This window comes from Phoxinus phoxinus (genome assembly GCF_949152265.1).
Source record: "Phoxinus phoxinus genome assembly, chromosome: 9".
Classification (NCBI taxonomy): Eukaryota; Metazoa; Chordata; class Actinopteri; order Cypriniformes; family Leuciscidae; genus Phoxinus; species Phoxinus phoxinus.
The window spans coordinates 8,114,596-8,136,105 of NC_136884.1; the positions used below are offsets into that span (position 1 = coordinate 8,114,596).

Here is a 21,510-nt window from a genome sequence, read left to right on the forward strand (position 1 = left end):
ACAGAACGCGCTTCTTCATGTGCGCAATCAAGTAAGGTGGAGCTTAGTCGACAGACTGTATTGCATGGACGAAAGTGTGTCTGTGGAACCTTCTCCGTGGGAAAATATTTACAGTTTACGTAACTTTGAAGGAAAACAAATCAAGACACGAAGGATACCTAATACGAGGTGTCATGTCATGCGGGATAGTGCTTTATTTTACTGCCTGTAACGCGGTTACGAGGGGCTCGAGCCCATATTGACATTTACATAATCGCACTGATTCGGGCACGTACGTCGGACTCCGTTGACTTCAGCTGGAAGACCACGCGCAATAAGATTGAATATAACTCAAAGCTGAACTTGCTCTACATGCGAGATCTAAAACATGTACAGTATTGTTGATTATTTTGGATAATTCTGAATAACAAGTTATACAACAGGGAAGCGTACTTTGCGTTGCGTCCTGGTCCTAAAGCAAGTCGTGTATTCGGCTGTTGCGCGGTTATCCAGCTCGTGTCTCAATGCTTCAACTGTGGTCGCGTTCCAAATCACTAGACATAATGATGGAAAGTGTTTTGTTAGAGCAAGGCTAATTATTTCCATCCCCGGAGATATCCAGAATAATTTGAACGCTAATTTATAGTGACTTTATTACAATATTAGTCGTTTTGTTTACGCGAGAGAGCAGTTTCTTCTTTGGAGTGCTGTAGAGCAACGTGAAGGAGGTCTGTAACGCATCACACCAGCATACTAAAAACGGTTAAAGGGACTTGAGTGGAGTAATGGTGGTAAATACGGTCCACTGGTTCAGGAAGGGCTTGCGGCTCCACGATAATCCATCACTCAGAGACTCCATCCAGGGAGCGCACAATGTCCGCTGCGTGTACATCCTTGACCCATGGTTCGCCGGATCATCGAACGTCGGGATCAGCAGGTGGAGGTAATGGATCAAATATGCCAAATAATAAAATATATGTGCTTGGAATTCATTACAAGATCTTATTTGAAGTAGTGTGCTATAAAGGATGACACAAACACACACTGTCTAAATTACTATTACATTATTTTATGATTTATCGATTCTGGTCTAATCTTTTCCATATTTATTCTATTCTACTATACATTTTCAATGTTGTCTATTCTATATCGATCCTCTCACAATCTAGTTTTGTTCTGTATCCATTCCATTTTAATTATCTACAATCTATTACCAGTCTAAAAGTATAGTAATAACAACATGCATGACTTATGGACAATTTTAACAAAGACATTTTTACAAATTTGATCAATTAGTGGTTTTACAGACTGGTTTAGAGATAAAAATTAGTGACTGATTGCAGTCAGTATGTATTACAGTAGCCTACATCTTGTATCTGAATTATGTATCTGATTCTGAATTACTAAAGGGAAACTAGTAGGCTATGTTTTGTAACTTTTTGAGTCTACTGACTGGTTGAGCAAAAGTCATCAAGTAATATCATTATCAAATCAAATAATTTTTCTTTTAAAGATGAAAGATTTTCACTATATATTTGTAGCATTTGCATTTATGAAAAGCTAAGCAAATGCATTCGTTTTGTTTTGACGCAAGCAATATTACATAATACAGACCCTTGCATCAGTTAACCACACCCATGCTTGCTTACTACACTCCTCGAACTCTTTAATGTAACCATAAACAAAAGTTATGTTATTATTTACTCACCCTGATGTCGTTCCAAATGGTTTGACTTAACAATGTTGAACACAAACGGAGTTTTGAAGAATATTAATGCTGCTCTCTTCCTTACAATGAAAGTGGATGAGAACTTGGGACTGTAAACTGCAAAAAAAGACAAAAAAAATATCAATGTATCTTCAGAAGCCACATGATAGCCTTTAATGATGAAATGTAACTGTATTCACTCATTTATTGAGCAGTTTTAGAGATTCAATAAATGTCTCCTTATGTGATCCAACTTAGAAAGCCATATCAGTTTGGGAAAAAATGAGGATGAGTTTCAGTGCTTGAGTTTTCAAAGCTTTTTAACCATGTGCAATATATCTAAACACAATGGCATGTGGTGTGTCCATGTGTATCGGTTTCTATAAATGTGTGTTCACACACTCGTGGTGAGGTCAACTGCTGGGCAGCACAGGTGATCTGATTGTTTGCTCTGATGATAATCTGCTCTCTTGTATCTCCATTGAGTTGGGATCAGAAATGGGTCTGTGTTATAGAGAGTGATCGTAATGACTAATACAATATGCTAACGTAGTGACCTACTTTATTCACCATGGTATCAAAATAAGCTCTGATCTAGTTAACATGAACTGGGGAAAATAGATGGTGAAATTTACATTATATAAAATTATAAACTAATACAAATATAATTTAGATGTAATTGTATATGCCTGTTTGGTTATTGCAAGTGTATTTGCTCCCATACTGGCTCTGTAAAGTGTGATTATATAGGCTATTTGTAATTGTTATTAAAATATTGAGGGGAAAAATATACATATATATATATAAAATAAATATATATATATATCATATTAAAATATCAAAATGTTGTTCTGCACCTATAGAACTGACTGCTAGCGTGCACCACAAACTTGATATACTTCAATCTCACATTTGAACTTGATGCACTATATAATCTCTGCAATCATTACAACAATGCTGCAGCTAGTCATATAACATGACACTGTGGTCAATCATAGGGCAGTGAGTCAGTGACAAAGAGAGGGAGGCTGCGGCTTAGACAGGGATTTACACATTATCACTGACTGCATGTAGAGGACAACGTTTCCTGTGAGGACATGTGGAGCGGGCAGGGTGGTACAACAGTAAGGAAATAAAAGGACAGAGATGTTTTGGTGCAGCATGAATCATATGTAAACATTGATTTTTCTATGTAATGTAAAACATATTTTCTATGTTTAGAAAATAACTAAACATAATCCTGACATTATATGTTTTGGAACTCACTATATATTACGGCTTTTTGGCCATTCATTTACACGACAATGGCATTTTGGGGGCCTGAAAATGCAAAAAAAAAATCAAACGGGTTTCAAAGTACAAGTTTTTGAAAACAATACCGTTATCGTCTCTGTAAACTACAAAAACACAAATGTGTGAAAGTAGCAATGTTACCTTTTTTACTATATTTTTGATTAAATAAATGCAGCCATGGTGGGCATAAGAGACTTCTTTTAAAAATCTTACCAACCAAAAACTTTTGAACTTTAGTGTAGACAAGTAGTTTTGTAGTAGTTTGGTAGTTTTATGTGTTTGCTAGGTTGTTCGTTGCTAGGTTTTTGCGTACTGTCCCATGACCAACTGGACAATCAACATGGCTCAGGTCCTACTATATTAATTCATCTTGCTTTTTTTAAAGACCATGATGAATCATTCTCAAATAGACCATAATCCATGTGACATTAAATATCACTCTGTAGAGCACCAGGTCACTTCTTTAGCATCTTTTGGTTAGTTTATAGTCCAGGCAGAAACATCACCACCATCATATGTCTTATGGATTATGTTTTTTAAGAACAAAATAGATTTTGTACTAAAATGATACAAAACTGTCATGCCAAGACACATTGAACTAGTGTCTGCTGCCTCTGATCTGCATTACGACCAAGACAGGAATCCTTGAAATGCAAATTACACATTCTTTTGTCTGACTGTGTGATAACCAGATAGTTTTAGATTTAATTTGAGATGGAGTATAGTTTGGCCAGGATTACTCGAGGTAGTCTGGGGATTGAGAAGAGGTTAGCTTTGGAGGCTGGAGCTTTCCACATACTCAGCATTTAATGTTGAGATCTTTAATGTGAGAACCTGCAGACAACAGGATTTGAGTTTCTGGGTCAACAACACACTGCATCATGGCCAAGTGCTCTTCAAATTGCTGCTGCTTGCTATTTTAAAAGATCCATTGGGTTTCCTGCACCACTTTTTCAACAGCACTACAGCAAAGCACTACAGCAAAAAAAAAAAAATCCGTACAATTCGCGATCAATCATGGACTGAATCGTTCAGAGACAACTCACTATTTCACTGAATAATTATTCTGTATATCACAGTTGCCATCATTGCATTCTTATCCAGTGCTTAAAAAGTGAATGAATAAATCTCTGGTGCAGTTTACAAATGCAACGTTAAAAATTTGACAGGTAACTCGTCTACATTGTTGATGGGATGAGAGATTAAAGATACCTCAAAAGAAGGAGGGAACCAAAAAATTATTATGTGAGACTCACTTGGACCAGTAAGCAACCACCCAAATCACTATTAACCTCATAGTAGCACATTAAACACCACTCAGAACACATTAGCAACCCTGTATCAATGCCTCAGCAACCATCCACAGCATTCTGATAGCAGATTTCACAGGACTGCACTGCTCATAGTAGAGCATGGTGCTAGCAATGCCAAGGATGCATCATTTTAACGGTATTAAAAGTCTTGTTTACAAGGTACCTGATTCAGGGTCATTGGAGTGCATGATTAAAACTGACGCACAATGCAAGCTATATAAGGGCAGCAGTCTGTTTTACTGGCAGCCCTCTGCTTAATAAAAATATCAGTGTTCAGTTAGCAGTTTCTTTCACTGTAAGCATGGCTTTTTGTAAGTAGTACTCATGTCAATGGTGTCAAGCTGACTCAGGCGTTATGTATGCCCTAAGTTTTGCCCCTATTTTTCAAAGCAGGAATGGATTAATTAGTCAATTATCATATTATCAATTATCATATGCATCATTAAAAACAAAATGAAAATGATCAATTATAAAAAACAGAATTAGATTTTAATGTCATAAATAAAATAAAAATGGGTGAGGCTTGCAATGTGCTGTAGCTTCAGCAAGTAATTATCTATAATTATAGCCATTATTCTGTAAGTGGATAGTTTTTTTTTTTACCCTATCCTTGTTCAATGCCTTGCCTTCTTTGAAAATGTTTTACAGTTGCAAAGTGCAATAGTTATTGTGAGTAGACCTGCCTTATTAGACTTATATTATGTGCAATGCATGATATTATTTGTCAGTATGTGGCTAAAAATACATGTCATGTCTCTTGTTGCTCAGGTTTTTACTGCAGTGTTTGGAAGACCTGGATGCCAGCCTCCGCAAACTAAACTCACGACTCTTTGTTATCCGTGGCCAACCCACCGATGTCTTCCCCAGGCTGTTTAAGGTCCAGCTTTCAATTTGCAATTTCAATTGACTGAATTGTTAGATTTCTAAAGTAAAAATCTTGCACCAGGAAAACATTTCTGGATTGGATGGAATAGAATTGAGGCAAAATATATATCTTATCTTTTAAATGTGACACTTTACATCTAATCTTCCATACGTTTTGTGACTTGGCTCTCTATCACCATTGTGTGTCGATGGGTAAATCTTTTGCGCCCCCCTAATGGTATGTTATTGTAACGTGTCCAGGAGTGGAACATTACTCGTCTGTCCTACGAGTACGACTCAGAGCCATTTGGAAAGGAGCGAGATGCAGCCATCAAGAAGCTGGCCAATGAGGCAGGCGTGGAGGTGATTGTTCGCATCTCTCACACGCTCTACGATCTGGACAAGTACGTACTTCTAAATTCATCCAACTTTGTCAGAACGTTTGCTCCATAATTACTTTGTTTGTTGTAATTGACCCTTTGCTAAGCTCCACCAACCTCCAAAAACTTGCACTTTGAAACACATTTCCAAAAGTTTGAGATTTCTATGGAGCTAATATTCTGACAAAATGATTTGAATTTGAATTGTGTAAATTTGAATTATTTGCAAGTGTAATCTAACAAAATTGAATTTTAGGTGGTAGTTTAAATAGTTCTGAATTTGAATTTTTTTTAAACGAATATTGAACATTTGAAATTTAACAAATTGAAATGTTTTTATGGCTGAATTTTATAGACATGTATTTTCAAACAGTAATATTTAGTTTAAAAAAATTCAGATTCAAGTTTTCAAGATGAAGAAATTCGGAACTTCAAATTCAGTTTTATAAAATTCAATGTCAAAAATTCAAGTTCAAAAATTCAGATCTGACAGAAAGTAGGTCACAGGTCATCCACAGGGAAGAGTAGATGATCTCAGAAAAGTCGAACAGATCATTTTGGCCAATTGGGGACTGCGGAAGTTTTCCAGCGCGAACGTGGTGGTGGTTCAAGAGGTTGCCACTCTCTGAGGGACATTCTAAAACGCTTAACGTGGCTCACTGTACGAAGACAGTGATATTAAAGGACCAAACCCAGTACAAATCATATTAATAAACCATACTTTGTATAAAAAAATCAGATGAGCCCAGAATATGAACGCAATGCGTTTAATTAGGCTACGCGTTAAAGCATGTTCTTACCATAGAAAACCGTTATAAGAAAACGCTTAACGTGGCTTAATAAACCTTAAATGGTCCTTAATAAACCATACTAAGGACCATTTAAGGTTTATTAAGCCACGTTAAGCGTTTTCTTATAACGGTTTTCTATAACATGCTTAATTAAACGCGTTGCGTTCATATTCTGGGCTCATCTGATTTTTTTATAGGTTTATTAATATGATTTTTACTGAGTTTGGTCCTTTAATATCACTGTCTTTGTACAGTAAGCCACGTTAAGCGTTTTCTTATAACGGTTTTCTATGGTGAACATGCTTAACGCGGAAACGCATTGCGTTCATATTCTGATTTTTTACACAGAGTATGGTTTATTAATATGATTTGTACTGAGTTTGGTCCTTTAATATCACTGTCTTCGTACAGTGAGCCACGTTAAGCGTTTTTCACGTTAAGCGTTATAGAATGTCCACTCATGAATCGGCCGGAGGTAAGTGATTCTTAAACATGAATGATTTTGTGTTTAGCGTCCTCAGCACGTGGGACATTTGTCTAAGCGGTCTCTGTTGTTTGTTTTAAAGTATATTTTGTGTAAAATTTATTAGAACGCCACCGTGTCTACTAGACCTAGGACGCGAGCGGCGCGACGCAACGCGGTGCTTGAAGCGACTGTTGCAAAGAGCTGGGACTAGATCAGAAATAGGATGGGGAATCCGTGCAAGGCTGCTGTCTCGTGAATACGTCTGAAGGGGTTGCAAGCACTCCGGTTTGCATCGTATTCACGATACAGCGCACCCTCTCGTAGGCTACCTTATGCTTACACGTACGACACAGAGACCATACGCGACCCGTGAAATCCCCAACAGCACACGGATTCCCCATCCTATTTCTGATCTAGTCCCAGCTCTTTGCAACAGTCGCTTCAAGCACCGCGTTGCGTCGCGCCGCTCGCGTCCTGTCTGTGCGGTGGCGTTCTAATAAATTTTACACAAAATATACTTTAAAACAAACACCAGAGACCGCTTAGACAAATGTCCCACGTGCTGAGAACGCTAACCTAACATATAAACACAAAATCATTCATGTTTAAGAATCACTTACCTCCGGGCGATTCATGACAAGGGTCAGAGAGTGGCAACCTCTTGAACCACCACCACGTTCGCGCTGGAAAACTTCCCCAGTCCCCAATTGGCCAAAATGCTCTGTTCGACTTTTCTGAGATCATCTACTCTTCCCTGTGGATGACCTGTGACCTACTTTCTGTCAGATCTGAATTTTTGAACTTGAATTTTTGAACTTGAATTTTTGACATTAAATTTTAGAAAACTGAATTTGAAGTTCTGAATTTCTTCATCTTGAAAACTTGAATCTGATTTTTTTAAAACTGAATATTACTGTTTGAAAATACATGTCTATAAAATTCAGCCATAAAAACATTTCAATATTCGTTTAAAAAAATTCAAATTCAGAACTATTTAAACTACCACCTAAAATTCAATTTTGTTAGATTACACTTGCAAATAATTCAAATTTACACAATTCAAATTCAAATCATTTTGTCAGAATATTAGCTCCATAGATTTCAGGCCCCCAAAACACTGTTGTCGTGGAAATCAATGGCCAAAATGCATTAAAAGTTTTCAGTTTTTAGTTGAAAACTCATGTAAAAGCCCCCTAATTAACTTTGGAGCAATTGTAGGTGTTCTTAATAATATTCTCGAGATTTAGCCAGTATATCACTGCAGTATATCAGTAAATATCTCTGGCTATCTTGTGTCAGCATTCCAAGTGCCTCTGCTACATTTTATCATATTTTTAGATAACGTTTGTAAAATTATGTTTGTAACTACTGAAACGCACAGAACTACAATAGATTGACATTAGAAAAAAATCAAAAGCATGTCTGATATGGCGCATGTCAACAGTTTAATTTTTAAGGCAGGGCTTGACGAAGAGTCAACTGTAATGACTTTTTGTAATGACTGTAAAAACGTTTTGTTTTCTTACTCACTGGTGGATTGTTGTCTCTCAGGATCATTGAGCTGAATGGAGGACAGTCTCCGCTCACGTACAAGCGCTACCAGACCCTCATCAGCAGGATGGAGGCGGTGGAGATCCCGGCAGAGACCATCACAGCAGAAGTCATGGGGGCGTGCACCACTCCTGTCTCTGATGACCACGATGAGAAGTTCGGGGTTCCTTCTTTGGAAGAGCTTGGTCAGTCTGCTGTCTCTCTCTTTCAAAAGAAACAAAACAAAAAAATCTTCAAGCTAAAATGTGTAGCATACTAAACTTCTCATGAAGTATGTAATACATCCTTAAATGCACAAGGAATCCGACATACCAGTTCAAACTGTCTTTATGTTTAAAGTAAAGGCTTTGATGCAAAAAGTGTAATTGTGAATGCTTTTCCTGAAAGGCTTTGACACAGAGGGCCTGTCCTCAGCCGTGTGGCCTGGAGGAGAAACAGAGGCCCTCACTCGTCTAGAGAGGCACCTGGAGAGGAAGGTTAGAGACACTCCATAATCACACATGCACAACTGTAGGATTAATAATATTGGCATCTAAAAACACAGATCATAGATGAACAATCTTATATATTTACCGTACTTTATTACTTTAAATAAAAGTAAAAAAGTGATATTTTTCCATTAAATGTTTTCTTTATTAAAAAAAATACATTTGCAATAATATATGAAAAATACAGTTATAATATGACTATACAAAAACTATATAAATATATATACACATACACGTATATAAATACATACACAACAACCCACTTGAGTTAGGGCTGCACAATTAATCGAATTTTAATCACGATTACGATTTTGGCTTCCCACGATCAAATTTGCGTGATCGTGCGATATTTTAAATGCGTCATTCTGTTCATAGAATGCTCCATATGAAAGTTTTTTTTTTTTTTTGCAAAGCCAATCTAGCGCTGGCTCCATGACGAGCCAATAATCAGAGTTGTTCCCTGCACCGCACAGCTTAGTTTCTAGATGTAGAAACTAGAATGTTTTGCCGGACTGGACAAAAGCGAAGCGAACTGGGCGAGATGAGACAGAGTGTGTCTGCGCGCGAGTAATATGAAGCGAGAGAGACCGGTCCAAGTGTGTCTGTGCGCGAGCAATAGTGCGCGAGAGAGACCGAGGGTGTCTGAGCGCGAGAGAGACCGCGCGCGTATGTCTGCGCGCGAGCGATAGTGCGCGAAAGACTTCAAATAACAAGAGACTTTTCAAATAACAATGACAGAATTTTATTCACTGACATCGGGATCCCGCTTACATGGCTAGCCTACCTTCCAAATAAATCAATAATTTGACAAAATATTGATTTTAAAAGGAGTGTATATAATGTATATAAAATATAAATACAATTTAAAATAAATTATTTATTTTTATTTATTCTGGAGATGCACTGAATTTTGGTGAATAAGAGGACCCATTTTATTTTGATGCACACATTTGTACATTAGCAGGAAATGTAGCACAATATGGATGTAAAAAGCAGTTATAATTAGCCTATGTGACAAATCAACAAATAATCGTGATAATTAATCGTGATCTCAATATTGATCAAAATAATCGTGATTATCATTTTGGCCAAAATCGTGCAGCCCTAACTTGAGTTGTTAATAATTTGACCTATTTTAACTGATGCTTTCAATATTATCATATAACATTCTTGCAGAATCTACAGAAGAAAAAAAAAAACTCACCATTTACATTAACGTATAAAGTTTGGTGTCAGCCAGTAAAAAAAAAGAAGAATTGAATACTTTTGTTTAGCAAGGATGCATTAAGTTAAGACAAAAAGTGACAATAAAGACATTTAAATTGTGACACTGTAGACTGGAGTAATGATGCTGAAAATTCAACTTTGCCATCATGGAAAGAAAAATTCGATTTTAAAATATACTAAATCGCAATATTACTGTGTTGAGTTTTATAAATGCAGCCTTGGTGAGCATAAGATACTTATTTCAAAAACATTTAAAAATCTTACTGACCCCAAACTTTTGAGTGGTAGTGTATGTTTTCCATTTAAATAACTTTACAGAAAACTAAATGTTATGTTTGTAAAACAAACTAGCCCCTGGGCATCCTTGTTGAGAGCAGTCAATAAATGATTAATTCATAGCAAATACCTTTTTCTAGGCTTGGGTGGCCAACTTTGAGCGTCCAAGAATGAATGCCAATTCACTGCTGGCCAGTCCCACTGGCTTAAGTCCATATTTAAGATTCGGCTGCCTTTCCTGTCGACTCTTCTACTTCAAACTCACAGACCTCTACAGAAAGGTCAGTATGTCATCATATGTATCTTATGTACTTCAAATTGTGTTTCTAATGTTAAACTGACTCTCGTGTTAAACTGAATAATCACTTATGTTAATTACACTTTTTCCCTACAGGTCAAAAAGAACAGCTCACCTCCTCTGTCCCTTTATGGCCAATTACTGTGGCGTGAATTCTTTTACACGGCCGCCACCAACAACCCACGCTTCGACAAGATGGAAGGCAACCCCATTTGTGTGCAGATCCCGTGGGACAAAAACCCAGAGGCTTTAGCCAAGTGGGCTGAGGGCAGAACTGGTTTCCCCTGGATCGATGCCATCATGACCCAGCTGAGGCAAGAGGGCTGGATCCACCATCTGGCCCGACATGCAGTCGCCTGTTTCCTCACCCGTGGAGACCTGTGGATCAGCTGGGAGGAGGGCATGAAAGTAAAAAGCGCTCATTATTGTGATTACTTGAGGTATTTTACTAATATGACAGCACTCACATGCCTCTGTCTTCACAGGTCTTTGAGGAGCTGCTGCTGGATGCAGACTGGAGTGTGAATGCAGGAAGCTGGATGTGGCTGTCCTGCAGCTCCTTCTTCCAGCAGTTCTTCCACTGCTACTGTCCCGTGAGCTTCGGCCGTCGCCCCGACCCCAACGGAGACTACATACGGTGAGTTAGAACTCTAGTGTAAACAAAGAACAATTTTAAAAACGGTCTAGCCTCTGAACAAAATGTATTTTATTTTCAGCCTAATTTCATTCAGTAAAAATGATATATGTCTGGCCTAGTCAAATTGACTTCTTCACCCTTTACTTAAATAATACATTTTATTTTTTTAAGCATATTGTGTAGTTGTGCTTGGAGTCAATTATTTTATTTGTGATAACACAATAAAACATGGCAAATTGCATTGATATAATTTTTTGGCAAGAGTGTAATACAAAGAAATTATGACCATATGCAAAAACAAAATATTTCCAGTCGGACAATGAAACTGAAACACCTGGTTTTAGACCTCAATAATAATTTATTAGTATGGTGTAGTACTCCTTTTGCGGCAAATACAGCATCAAATCATCTTGGGAATGACATATACAAGTCCTTCACAGTGGCCAAAGGGATTTTGAGCCATTCCTCTTCCAGAACAGTGGCCAGGTCACTATGTGATACTGGTGTAGGAAAACGTTTTCTGACTTGCTCCTTCAAAATACACCAAAGTGGCTCAAAATATTTAGATCTGGTGAATGTGCAGGCCATGGGACTTCACTTTCATGTCCATCAAACCATTCTGTCACAAGTCAAGTCTTGCTGTGTGTATTGGTGCATTAATCAGCTGATACACAGCACCCCCTTTAGGGTACAATGTTTGAACTATTAGGAGCACACGGTCCTCCAGAATAGGTCGGTAGTCCTTGGCAGTGATGCGCCCATCAAGCACAGTAGGAAATTCCATGATATTGCAGCCCAGACCATCACTGATTCACCCCGTGCTTCACTCAGGTGTTAAGCCTCTTTGGGACTTCTCCACACTGTAACTCCCACGGATGTGGGAAAGACAGTAAAGGTGGACTCATCAGGGAACAATACATGTTTCACATTGTCCACAGCCCAAGATTTGCACTGTTGGCACCAATTAAACCGACATTTGGCTTTGGCACGATTTACCAAAAGTTTGGCCCGACCATGAATATGAATATTGAGTTCCGTCCCGATGAACAGTTTTGGTGGAAACAGAAGAGTCAAGGTGCGCATTTAATTCTGCAGTGAGCTGGGCAGCTGTAGTTTCATGGGTTTTTTTGGGATACAATCCAGGTTAGTACCTGGACATCCCTTTCAGACAGCTTCCTCGTGCGACGACAGTTACACCCGTGGGATGCCGTTTGTCCTACGTGGTGGTATGCCGACATTAACGTGCATACCATAGCTCTCGATACACCACAAAGACTTGCTGGCCTGGTCACAGATAACAGACAGAAATTGTAATGTTATAATGTAATAGATTACATTATATATGTATATAATGTACTCCCCTTTTCTCTTGAAGGCGATATTTGCCAGTGTTGAGGGGTTTCCCAGCCAAGTATATCTACGACCCCTGGAATGCTCCTGAAAGCGTCCAGAAAGCAGCCAAATGTATAATTGGTGTACACTACCCCAAACCCATGGTGCATCACGCAGAGGCAAGCCGCCTCAACATAGAGCGTATGAAACAGATCTACCAGCAACTGTCCTGCTACCATGGCCTGGGTAAGACAGAAACTAAGGGAAATGAAAATGCCACACTAACCCATACCCCTCTCTCGCAAAATTGCCCTATAGGTTTCTGCCTCATTTATTGGTGTAACTTGTTAAAAAGAGTTTAATCCACATAAAAAATGTGTTTAATCCTTCTGAACTCATAAGCTTCTGGATATTGAGGGCTGGTTTAGGTTATTCGTTTTTGAAAGGATTTGCGTAAATTGAATGTGATTTAATGCCTGGATTAACAGAAAATGAACAGAATCTGAAACGAGTTTTTTTTTTTGTCTCTGACTGATGCCTCATTCCCCTACAGGACTGCTGGCAACAGTGCCATCCAACGCTAATGGAAATGGTGAGAATTCCACAACCTTAATGGGATTCCAAACAGGAGATGTGACCAAGGAAATCACTGCATCTTCAGGTTTGCACACTCCAACTTCTTTATTTTTTATGCAAGCTATGCCGGTATTAGACGCATCTTAAGTAAAACTTAAATCATAACTTAAAGTCGGCATGAAGCGGAAGTTGCGATAGTCCTTTCTTCCCTATTGTGACGTATAGTGAAATGGCTTCTCGAACATGAAATAAATGGCCATCAGTAATTGATTGTATGGTTGTGGTTTGCTACTTCTGCGATCTCGTGTAAGTGAAGTAAGAAAGAAGAAGAGAGAAGAGATGTCGCTGCAACTTTTTTAAAATGTATAAATAAGATTCCCTCCGTGCAAAAACAGCATAGTGTAGAAACCACTACAATATCTGAAATTTTTTTTTTTTCAATTCATCTCAGGCTATCAGATGCCACCCACCTCACAAGGTGAATGGCACGGCAGGATGGTTTACTCACAAGGAGACCACCAAACAACCAGCATCATGTCACTGCAAGGTACAAACACTATACCAACGACGTCAATATCTATATCTGCAATTAGCAACAATGTCAATAAATCTCAGCAGCATTGTTATTTTTCCAAATGCCAGACATGTCATTATAGTGTTTGTGTTGCAGGTTTTGCAGGCAACAGTAGTAGCACAATGTGCTACAGGCAAGACTTAAGTCCTGCTGTCCAGCCAGGTAAAGACCTCCACATTTGACCAGAGGCCAGTCTAATTGTCATGCAGAGGTTACAGTTAGCATTATAATCTTTAAATCTCATTTTCAGGACGAGGGCTGCACAGCACCATCCTGACATCTGGAAAACGACACAGCGAGGAGTCTGGTCCTGCCACGGGCTCAAAAGTCCAACGTCAGAGCAGCTCTTAAACATCAGGTCTGTCAAATGTGCAAAAACATTAATTATGAAAATGTTATATATATTTACATTTATAAATTTAGTATTTTGAGTGTATATAGTATATATATAACTACAAAATACTTTAAAATAAAGTTTCCATTTTTAAAAAAAATTATATATGTACCCGGTATTTAAATATATTTCGATTTTACAAATATATATTTAAATATACATACACATATTATTTTATATTTATTACATTGTAAAGTATTTTGTAGTTAATTACTTGTATATGCCAAAATATGAAATGAATCACAATTATTTCTTTTTTTTAAATGATTAAAGAAGACACCTTTTTTTCAAGCACTACTGTTTTTCTTACTGTCATGTTCTTATGCTTTATGAAGCCTCATACGTGTCGTTTTTGTGTGTGTTTTTAGAAATGGTCCATGCACAGCGGTCAACACGACTTTGCAGAGGCCTGATTTCTTTTTTTGCACCTTTTTCGAGTTGTTACATTTTGCATTTTTATGGAAGAAACCAAAATCCCATTGACGGGAGTGATTCAAGGGAGTGCATGATTCTCTCTCTAAGCACATCAACACATAGCACTTCAAAACTGACTGTACATTATCACAGGGACTTCACCCAAGCGGTCATCAACATCCTGACAGCATTGGAATTATGTTGTGGCTCTGTAATCTGCACAGCTGCAATGTTCTCTCAACGTTGCGTTCATGTTTGGACTCTCTGGGACTAAATTTTTGTGTATATAAGGATTTGATGAATACTTACATACAAAATGTACATATTTAATATTGTATGTGCTTTCTCTATTTCATGTAGTCATAGACCCATTGATATATTTTTGATATAAAGAATTATTGTGGATCAATTTTACTCTGTTCTTTATGAAAACATAAAATTGAACCTTTTAAAGCATTTGTAGACTGTCCCCATGCAGTACATTACTTAGCCTCTCATCGGGCTGTTTGCTTGCACTATGTTTTTTGAACTCTCCTTTTGCTTGTCTCAACTACAGCCGTTTGTGATGATCTTTTCAGTTAATGTTACTCTTTTCAGACTGACATCTGTCTCCACCTTCTCAGTCACCGTTTACTCCTCTCTATTTGAGTGTCTCTCCATTGCTGTAATCTATTCGAAAATATAATTCACCACAGTGTTTCTCATGCTCTCACATTGTGCTTGTTTAATAAAAGTGTAAATGTACGTTGTCTCGCTCATTTACTTACACAGGATGCTGTTCTGTCACTAATTTTTCAGGTGACGAATGCTGATTCCCTTGCACAGCATAGCTGATGACCTATTACATAAACAGATAAATTCGTTTTTACTAATTACCATTAACTATGAACTTGCTTACTAAGGTCAACCACAAATTGTCCAAAACATAGATCATTAGCCCACATACTTTTTAAATCTTAAATTTAAGCAAAATATTTCTTCATTCACAGCTGTAAACCTAACCAACTTTGGTTTGTTTATGCTATCTTTCTTTCAAACAAATTAAATTCGAGTAATTTTTAAGATGGAGTGAGTGTCCAATAACTTTGAGGCCATTATAAACGCCGTGAGAGATTATAATCACGCATATTAACTTACTTAGTGCTTAAAAACTTTATAATATTGATTGATTACCTTACAACCAAAGGACAGAGCGAAAGGCGCGAAAGTTTGCTTTTAGAAACCTCGTCATTTTCACGGTATCCCAGGATCAAAACAAATAAATAAGAGTGTAAATAAACGTGATAAATATTTGTAATGCTAAAAAAGCAGCATTAGCAGTGATTCAAAATACACTAGCTTGGCCACGCCTCCACGTTTGCGTGGAGACGTGCATTTTCATTAGCAACCTCAGTCCTTAAAGGGGTCATATAATGCCATTTTTGTACAAGTTAATATGATTCTTTAGGGTCTAAATGAAAAACTTGTATACACTTTAATTAAAAATTCTCATTAGTATTGCAAGACAACGCTAATTTTACCTGGTCAAAAACAGCTCTGTTTTCTTTATGTCACAGCTCTGTTTTCTTCTTTCTTTTAATGAAAGAGGTAACGTTACACATCTGTTCAACATTATCAAGCTGCAGACTCGGAGCCTGCTGCATCTACAGTCCCGCACCCAGAGTCCCGCATTCTCAGTCCCCTCGTTTTTCGAGACAGCGCCTCCTGCCGTTCGGAAGATTGTATAACACCCTAAAATCACGTCTGTGATTGGAATGCAAGATTACGCTCTCTTTTTATTTAAAGTTATCCAAATAAATATTTGCGTTCCCTGCTTAATGCATGTACCAAAAAAAAAAAAAAAAATCATTGTGTTCTCAAACTTACTAATTACCCAGTATTTATTTTTTGAGCGTGGGTGTAATTGAAAGGATATTGAAAGGATATTAGTGATGTAACGGATACAAATACAGATTGAACTATCATCTGAAAAATATTGTGATATTATATTGCTACAATGTTTTAGTTTGTTTTTGTACAATGTTTCAAATTCCATTTTTTCTTTCAGTTCAACATATAATGGTCTAATTAACATGCTAACATTACAAAACCTGTTTTTTGATATTTTGAATGTGAAGCAAAACTCAAATAATTGACAAAACACCAATAATAAACAATTCTGTACTTTATTTAACGATCATCTTATTCACTGTCATCTTGCTGTAAACAGGACAAAGCAAAGAAAAAAGGAAGAAAGAATTGTGTTAGTGACTTTATTTTTGTCTTCAATTGCATTCAAAAAACCTCCTCATTTATAAGTCGCTTTGGATAAAAGCGTCTGCTAAATGAATAAATGTAAAATGTAATGTAAATGCATAAGGTAAAATAATTACTTTCTGGTAGGCAAATGTTGCAGTTTTAGGAGAAAAGTTCCGATAATTAAAAAAAGGTAAATCTGATTAAATAATTAATGATGACATTCTTTGATATTAACACATATAATGTATTTAATTGGTCTACTTTAATGTCAACTAATTTTAATCAATTTTTTTACAATGGCTTGTCTACAAAAAGTCCATGGTTAAAGGCTAACATTAGCTATCAAAATATTTTCGGGGGAAAAAGGCGAAAAAACATACATTAACGGCTCAAATTTTGTTACAAACTATCATTACAAATATTAAATAGACTGTTCATATGTTGGTGTATCGATGAGCTATAAAGTAGTTTGATTAAAAAATAAATCATTGAATAAAATTGACGATACTCACGGTTCTTCACGTGTTTATGTGTTTATCCGATCTAATTTGATAGGTGGCGCTGTCTCGAAAAACGAGGGGACTGAGAATGCGGGACTCTGGGTGCGGGACTGTAGATGCAGCAGGCTCCGAGTCTGCAGCTTCATACTACTCCATCTGTTTGTCACAGGTGTGACATAAATGCTGTGTATGTCCACATGGTGGCGCTGTTTCTCTCTTTCATGTGATATATTAACATTGGTAGTAAGTGTGGGAATCTTGAATAAAATACAATTTATTGCATTAATGCATTTCATGGTTTGAATACAATCCGAGTACAAATTGAGTATTCTATTGTAGGCTGGTAAACTTTAAACATGATGGGAAACTATCCATATATTTTATACTTAAATTTTATAAGTTTTACACATTCATTTCCATCTAGTAAGTTACACTTTGTATTATTTATTTGAAGCTTTATTTATTTATATAATATATATATATATAAAATCAATCGTCAATAATTGGATATAAGATTGCAACTTGATAAAACAAAACTACAATTCTAACAAAACAACGCATAGCCAAAACATTTCTCCTTCGAGCCGGATTCGAACCAGCGACCTAAGGATGACAGTGTTATACCTCTACAGTCCTCCGCTCTACCAACTGAGCTATCGAAGGGATACGTCATCAACGATCGACAGAAAGTATGAACTACTAACTGTAGGCTACTAGATACAGTCTTAAAAAGAATAGTCCGCAGATAAGAATGACTATATTTCCCTTTCGGGGTGCATTTGCTGTAGGCTGTAGGGTATACATATAAAGTAATTGTTTTCTGGTTTCAATTCTGAAAATGCAAAAATCAAAGCTAGCTTACCAAAAGACGAAACAAATCTTACTTTCCAAGTACAAATAGTATACACAAAGTGAAGGAACATTTCAAAGATAAGTAATAAGTAGTCTACAACGCACATGGAACTTAGTGACGAAGTCTCTAGCGATAACTGGTGTACAGAAATAGCGAGGAATTGTTTTTAATGTAATCTATATATATATATAGTTTAAAAAATATATATGTACTGCAGAGTATATAGGCTACTGCTATTGTAACTGCGAATCGGCTATTTGGGGATCTTGTCAATCGTCACAAACACATGGGCCCTATGCAGCTGTCCCTCGCTGTGTCTGACCAATGAGGGATCTGATTTAAATAAGACCTCCACCTGTCACTCACAATTTCACAAATAACATACTGGCAGACTGTGAAGGTTGACAGAATCACTCTTCAATACAAGGGAACAGTGAGCTCATGAAGACTATTTATATTCAAACAAGGGAGGAAGATGGAGATAATTGCCCTTCATTCTCGAGATATCACTCATCCTGTCTATTATGGAGGAAATTAGTAAAGGACATAAGAGTGGCACAATTAGGCTACTTTATATAAGTGCACTTTGTATAAATGCACAATGCCGTAACGGTAAAACCAACAGTAATAAGAGGTGGCATGGGAGAATTAGACCAATTGAGAACCATAAATTCCTTCACAATCCTAAAACAAACCATCCCAATAAGTGGCTTAGAGATTCTTTTTTCTCTGAACACACTAGAGAGACATACTCTTTCCAGAGCTCATTAGAAATTGCTCAGAACAATCGCAATGCTTTTAAAGGGAAACTGAAATATACATTTGCTATGCTCTTAGCACAAAGTCAACATTTTCATAGTGATGTTTTTATTTATTTTAGAATGATATTGCACCCATAGATCCAAATTGCAAAAAAAACACACAAAAAAACATTCACAATATTACTGTGTTTCCAATGTGTTTCCTACATTGGAAACACAGTAATATCGTGAATGTGTTTTTTGTTTTGCAATTTAAAATAACTTTTTCTATTTGCATGTTTTTTAAAGTGTAATTTATTCCTGCTATGGCAAAGCTGAATTTTTAGTCTTCAGTGTCATCGTTCTATGCTGATTTGCTGCTCAAGTACATTTGAAAACGGTTGTACTTAATATTTTTGTGGAAACCATGAAAGATCTTTTGAAACAGGATTCTTTGATCGTTTCAAAAGAACAGCATTTAATAAAAAATAAAAAAAATTACTTTAGTCACTCAATTTAATATATACTTTATAAAAGATTTTCCCCACATTATTCATCAAATAGAAACCTGGTATGACAGTGTTTATTTTCCCAAAGGCCGTGTGGTGGTTCCATAGGTTTCCAACGGCATGCAGAGAGAGCCAGCTGAAATGTTAATACACAAATAGTTGTACAGAAGCCACTGAACACTTGTCTGCCTTTGTCTGTTATCTCTCGGTCTACCATTATCCAGTTCACATTGTCTCAGGAGTGGGGTAAAAAACTCCCAATATTATTTAGTAATTTTTAAACATTAATGAGAGTTCCATGAACCTAAAAATGACAAAATCATTGTTTATACTCAAAGCAAGAGATGAAACGAAACTAATGTTAGACAATTCAATTAATGCCTAAATATTGGTGCCCAGTTAATCTATTCAAACATGGTGTGAAACAAGATCCCTTCCAATGCACAAGTGTGCGTGTGCATCTGTTTTAAGTCTGAAATAGGCTCCTCTTCACACCATAAAGGACAAAGGTTTTAGGGTGGGAGAGTCAGAGGTTAGAGGTCAGGGTCTGGGTATTGGACAAGACAAGGTCCTGTAAAGTAGAAAATAGATCCTACGTGCATCTGTTCAAAAAGCTTATCCAAGAGCCATTTAGCAAACGTCACATGGGGAGGGAGGACCCTATAAAACCACAACGCATCCATGGAGAACATCTCAGTCCCTTTAGGATCTTTACCACCAGCCGTACATTCTTCCTCAGTGGCCCCCTTTTCCCAAAACACCCAAAAGAAGCACAATGTGCGACACCATGGAGTTTATGGAGGAGTTTGAAGAGGAACAGGAGGAGGTAGAGGAAGAGGAGGAGGAGGCTGAAGCTGAAGAGGACGCTGAAGAAGAGAATGAGGAGGAGGAGGAAGAAGAAACGGATGAGAAAGAACAAGAGGAAGAAGATGAACAAGAGGCACAAGAGGATTTCAAACCCAAGCCCAAAATGTATATTCCCAACATTATGGCACCAAAGCTGCCTGATGGAGAGAAGCTGGACTTTGATGACCTCCACCGGAAGCGTGCGGAGAAGGACTTCAATGAACTACAGAGTCTCATTGAGCTGCACTTCTCCACCAGGCAGAAGGAGGAGGAGGACCTCATATCTTTGAAGAGCCGCATTGAGCGGCGTCGGGCCGATCGTGCCGAACAGCAGCGCGTCAGGTCCGAGCGCGATCGCGAGAAACAGGCACGCTTTGCAGAGGAAAGGGCACGGCGCGAGGAAGAGGCCGCCAAATTGCGAGCCGAGGACGAAGCCAGGAAAAAGAAGATCCTTTCCAACAAGGGCTACGGTGGCTACCTGCAGAAGGTAGATCAGAAGAAGGGAAAGAAGTTGACGGAACGTGAGAAGAAGACAAAATGTCTGCTGGAGCGTCGCAAACCCCTCAACATTGATCATCTCAACCAGGAAAAGCTGAGAGAGAAAGCCCTTGACCTCTGTAAGTGGCTCAGTCAACTCCACGCTGAGAAGTTTGAGCTGGCAGAGAAGCTGAAGAGACAGAAGTACGACATCAAAGTTCTGCGTAACCGCGTTAGTGACCATCAAAGGGGCGCTAAGGTGAACAAGACCACCAGGAAGTCCTGGAAATAAATGAATCTGATTGACATATGCAATGACACACAGAACAGAGGAATCACAGTTTCAAGTCTCATATTGAACTTTACAGGACATCATTTATATTTTTTTCTTTTGATTAATAATTGTTTATTTAGCATTGTATCATACATGTAATGGGTTTTACTGGGTTTAATGTTTTGTTTCATGTAAACTGAAGTCTTGATCTTATGCTGTGAACCTTTTAAAAGTTAAATCTTTTTTCCCCCCCACAAGATTTCACAACAGTAGAAATGCAATCTTATATTTGAATGTATGATTTTGTTTTGCATTTCTGAACTTTTTCTCATTAACCCAAGTGTTCAATTTCTCAAATTAAAGTGATTTCACTTAAAATATGTATCATCTCATTGGCATAACTAAGATCGCTCTTCTACAATCACTAATTGACAATATCCAAAAGCTCTTGCAGAAATTACAAAGAAATTATTTAAATGTTTTTATTAAGTGCTGGAATACAACGTATTAAT

General features: G+C 37.4%; 2 protein-coding genes and 1 long non-coding RNA gene across 4 annotated transcripts; 2 read left to right on the forward strand and 1 right to left on the reverse strand.

The window, feature by feature from the left end:
- Positions 1-764: 764 nt before the first annotated feature.
- Positions 765-15,305, forward strand: cry1a (cryptochrome circadian regulator 1a; the record flags this gene model as incomplete). The annotated part of the gene is made up of 14 exons (XM_079622758.1): positions 765-922; positions 5,062-5,170; positions 5,419-5,561; positions 8,346-8,530; positions 8,733-8,821; positions 10,477-10,617; positions 10,731-11,042; positions 11,120-11,271; positions 12,647-12,849; positions 13,157-13,264; positions 13,631-13,726; positions 13,850-13,915; positions 14,004-14,111; positions 14,516-15,305. 13 exons carry the CDS (start codon positions 765-767, stop codon positions 14,102-14,104), a joined length of 1,863 nt encoding a protein of 620 aa, XP_079478884.1. The 3' UTR covers positions 14,105-14,111; positions 14,516-15,305.
- LOC307003889 lies at positions 864-8,786 on the reverse strand. Of its 2 annotated transcripts, none has more exons than XR_013798865.1 (4): positions 8,658-8,786; positions 8,325-8,549; positions 1,688-1,797; positions 864-998 (listed from the first exon to the last, which is right to left on the reverse strand). It is a non-coding gene; the product is annotated as an uncharacterized lncRNA (long non-coding RNA). The 2 variants fall into 2 exon arrangements; XR_013798866.1 differs by having other exon boundaries at positions 1,688-1,804.
- Positions 15,306-20,059: 4,754 nt separating the features above from the next.
- tnnt2c (troponin T2c, cardiac) lies at positions 20,060-21,016 on the forward strand (the record flags this gene model as incomplete). The annotated part of the gene is made up of 1 exon (XM_079622797.1): positions 20,060-21,016. Exon 1 carries the CDS (start codon positions 20,177-20,179, stop codon positions 21,014-21,016), a length of 840 nt encoding a protein of 279 aa, XP_079478923.1. The 5' UTR covers positions 20,060-20,176.
- Positions 21,017-21,510: the final 494 nt, after the last annotated feature.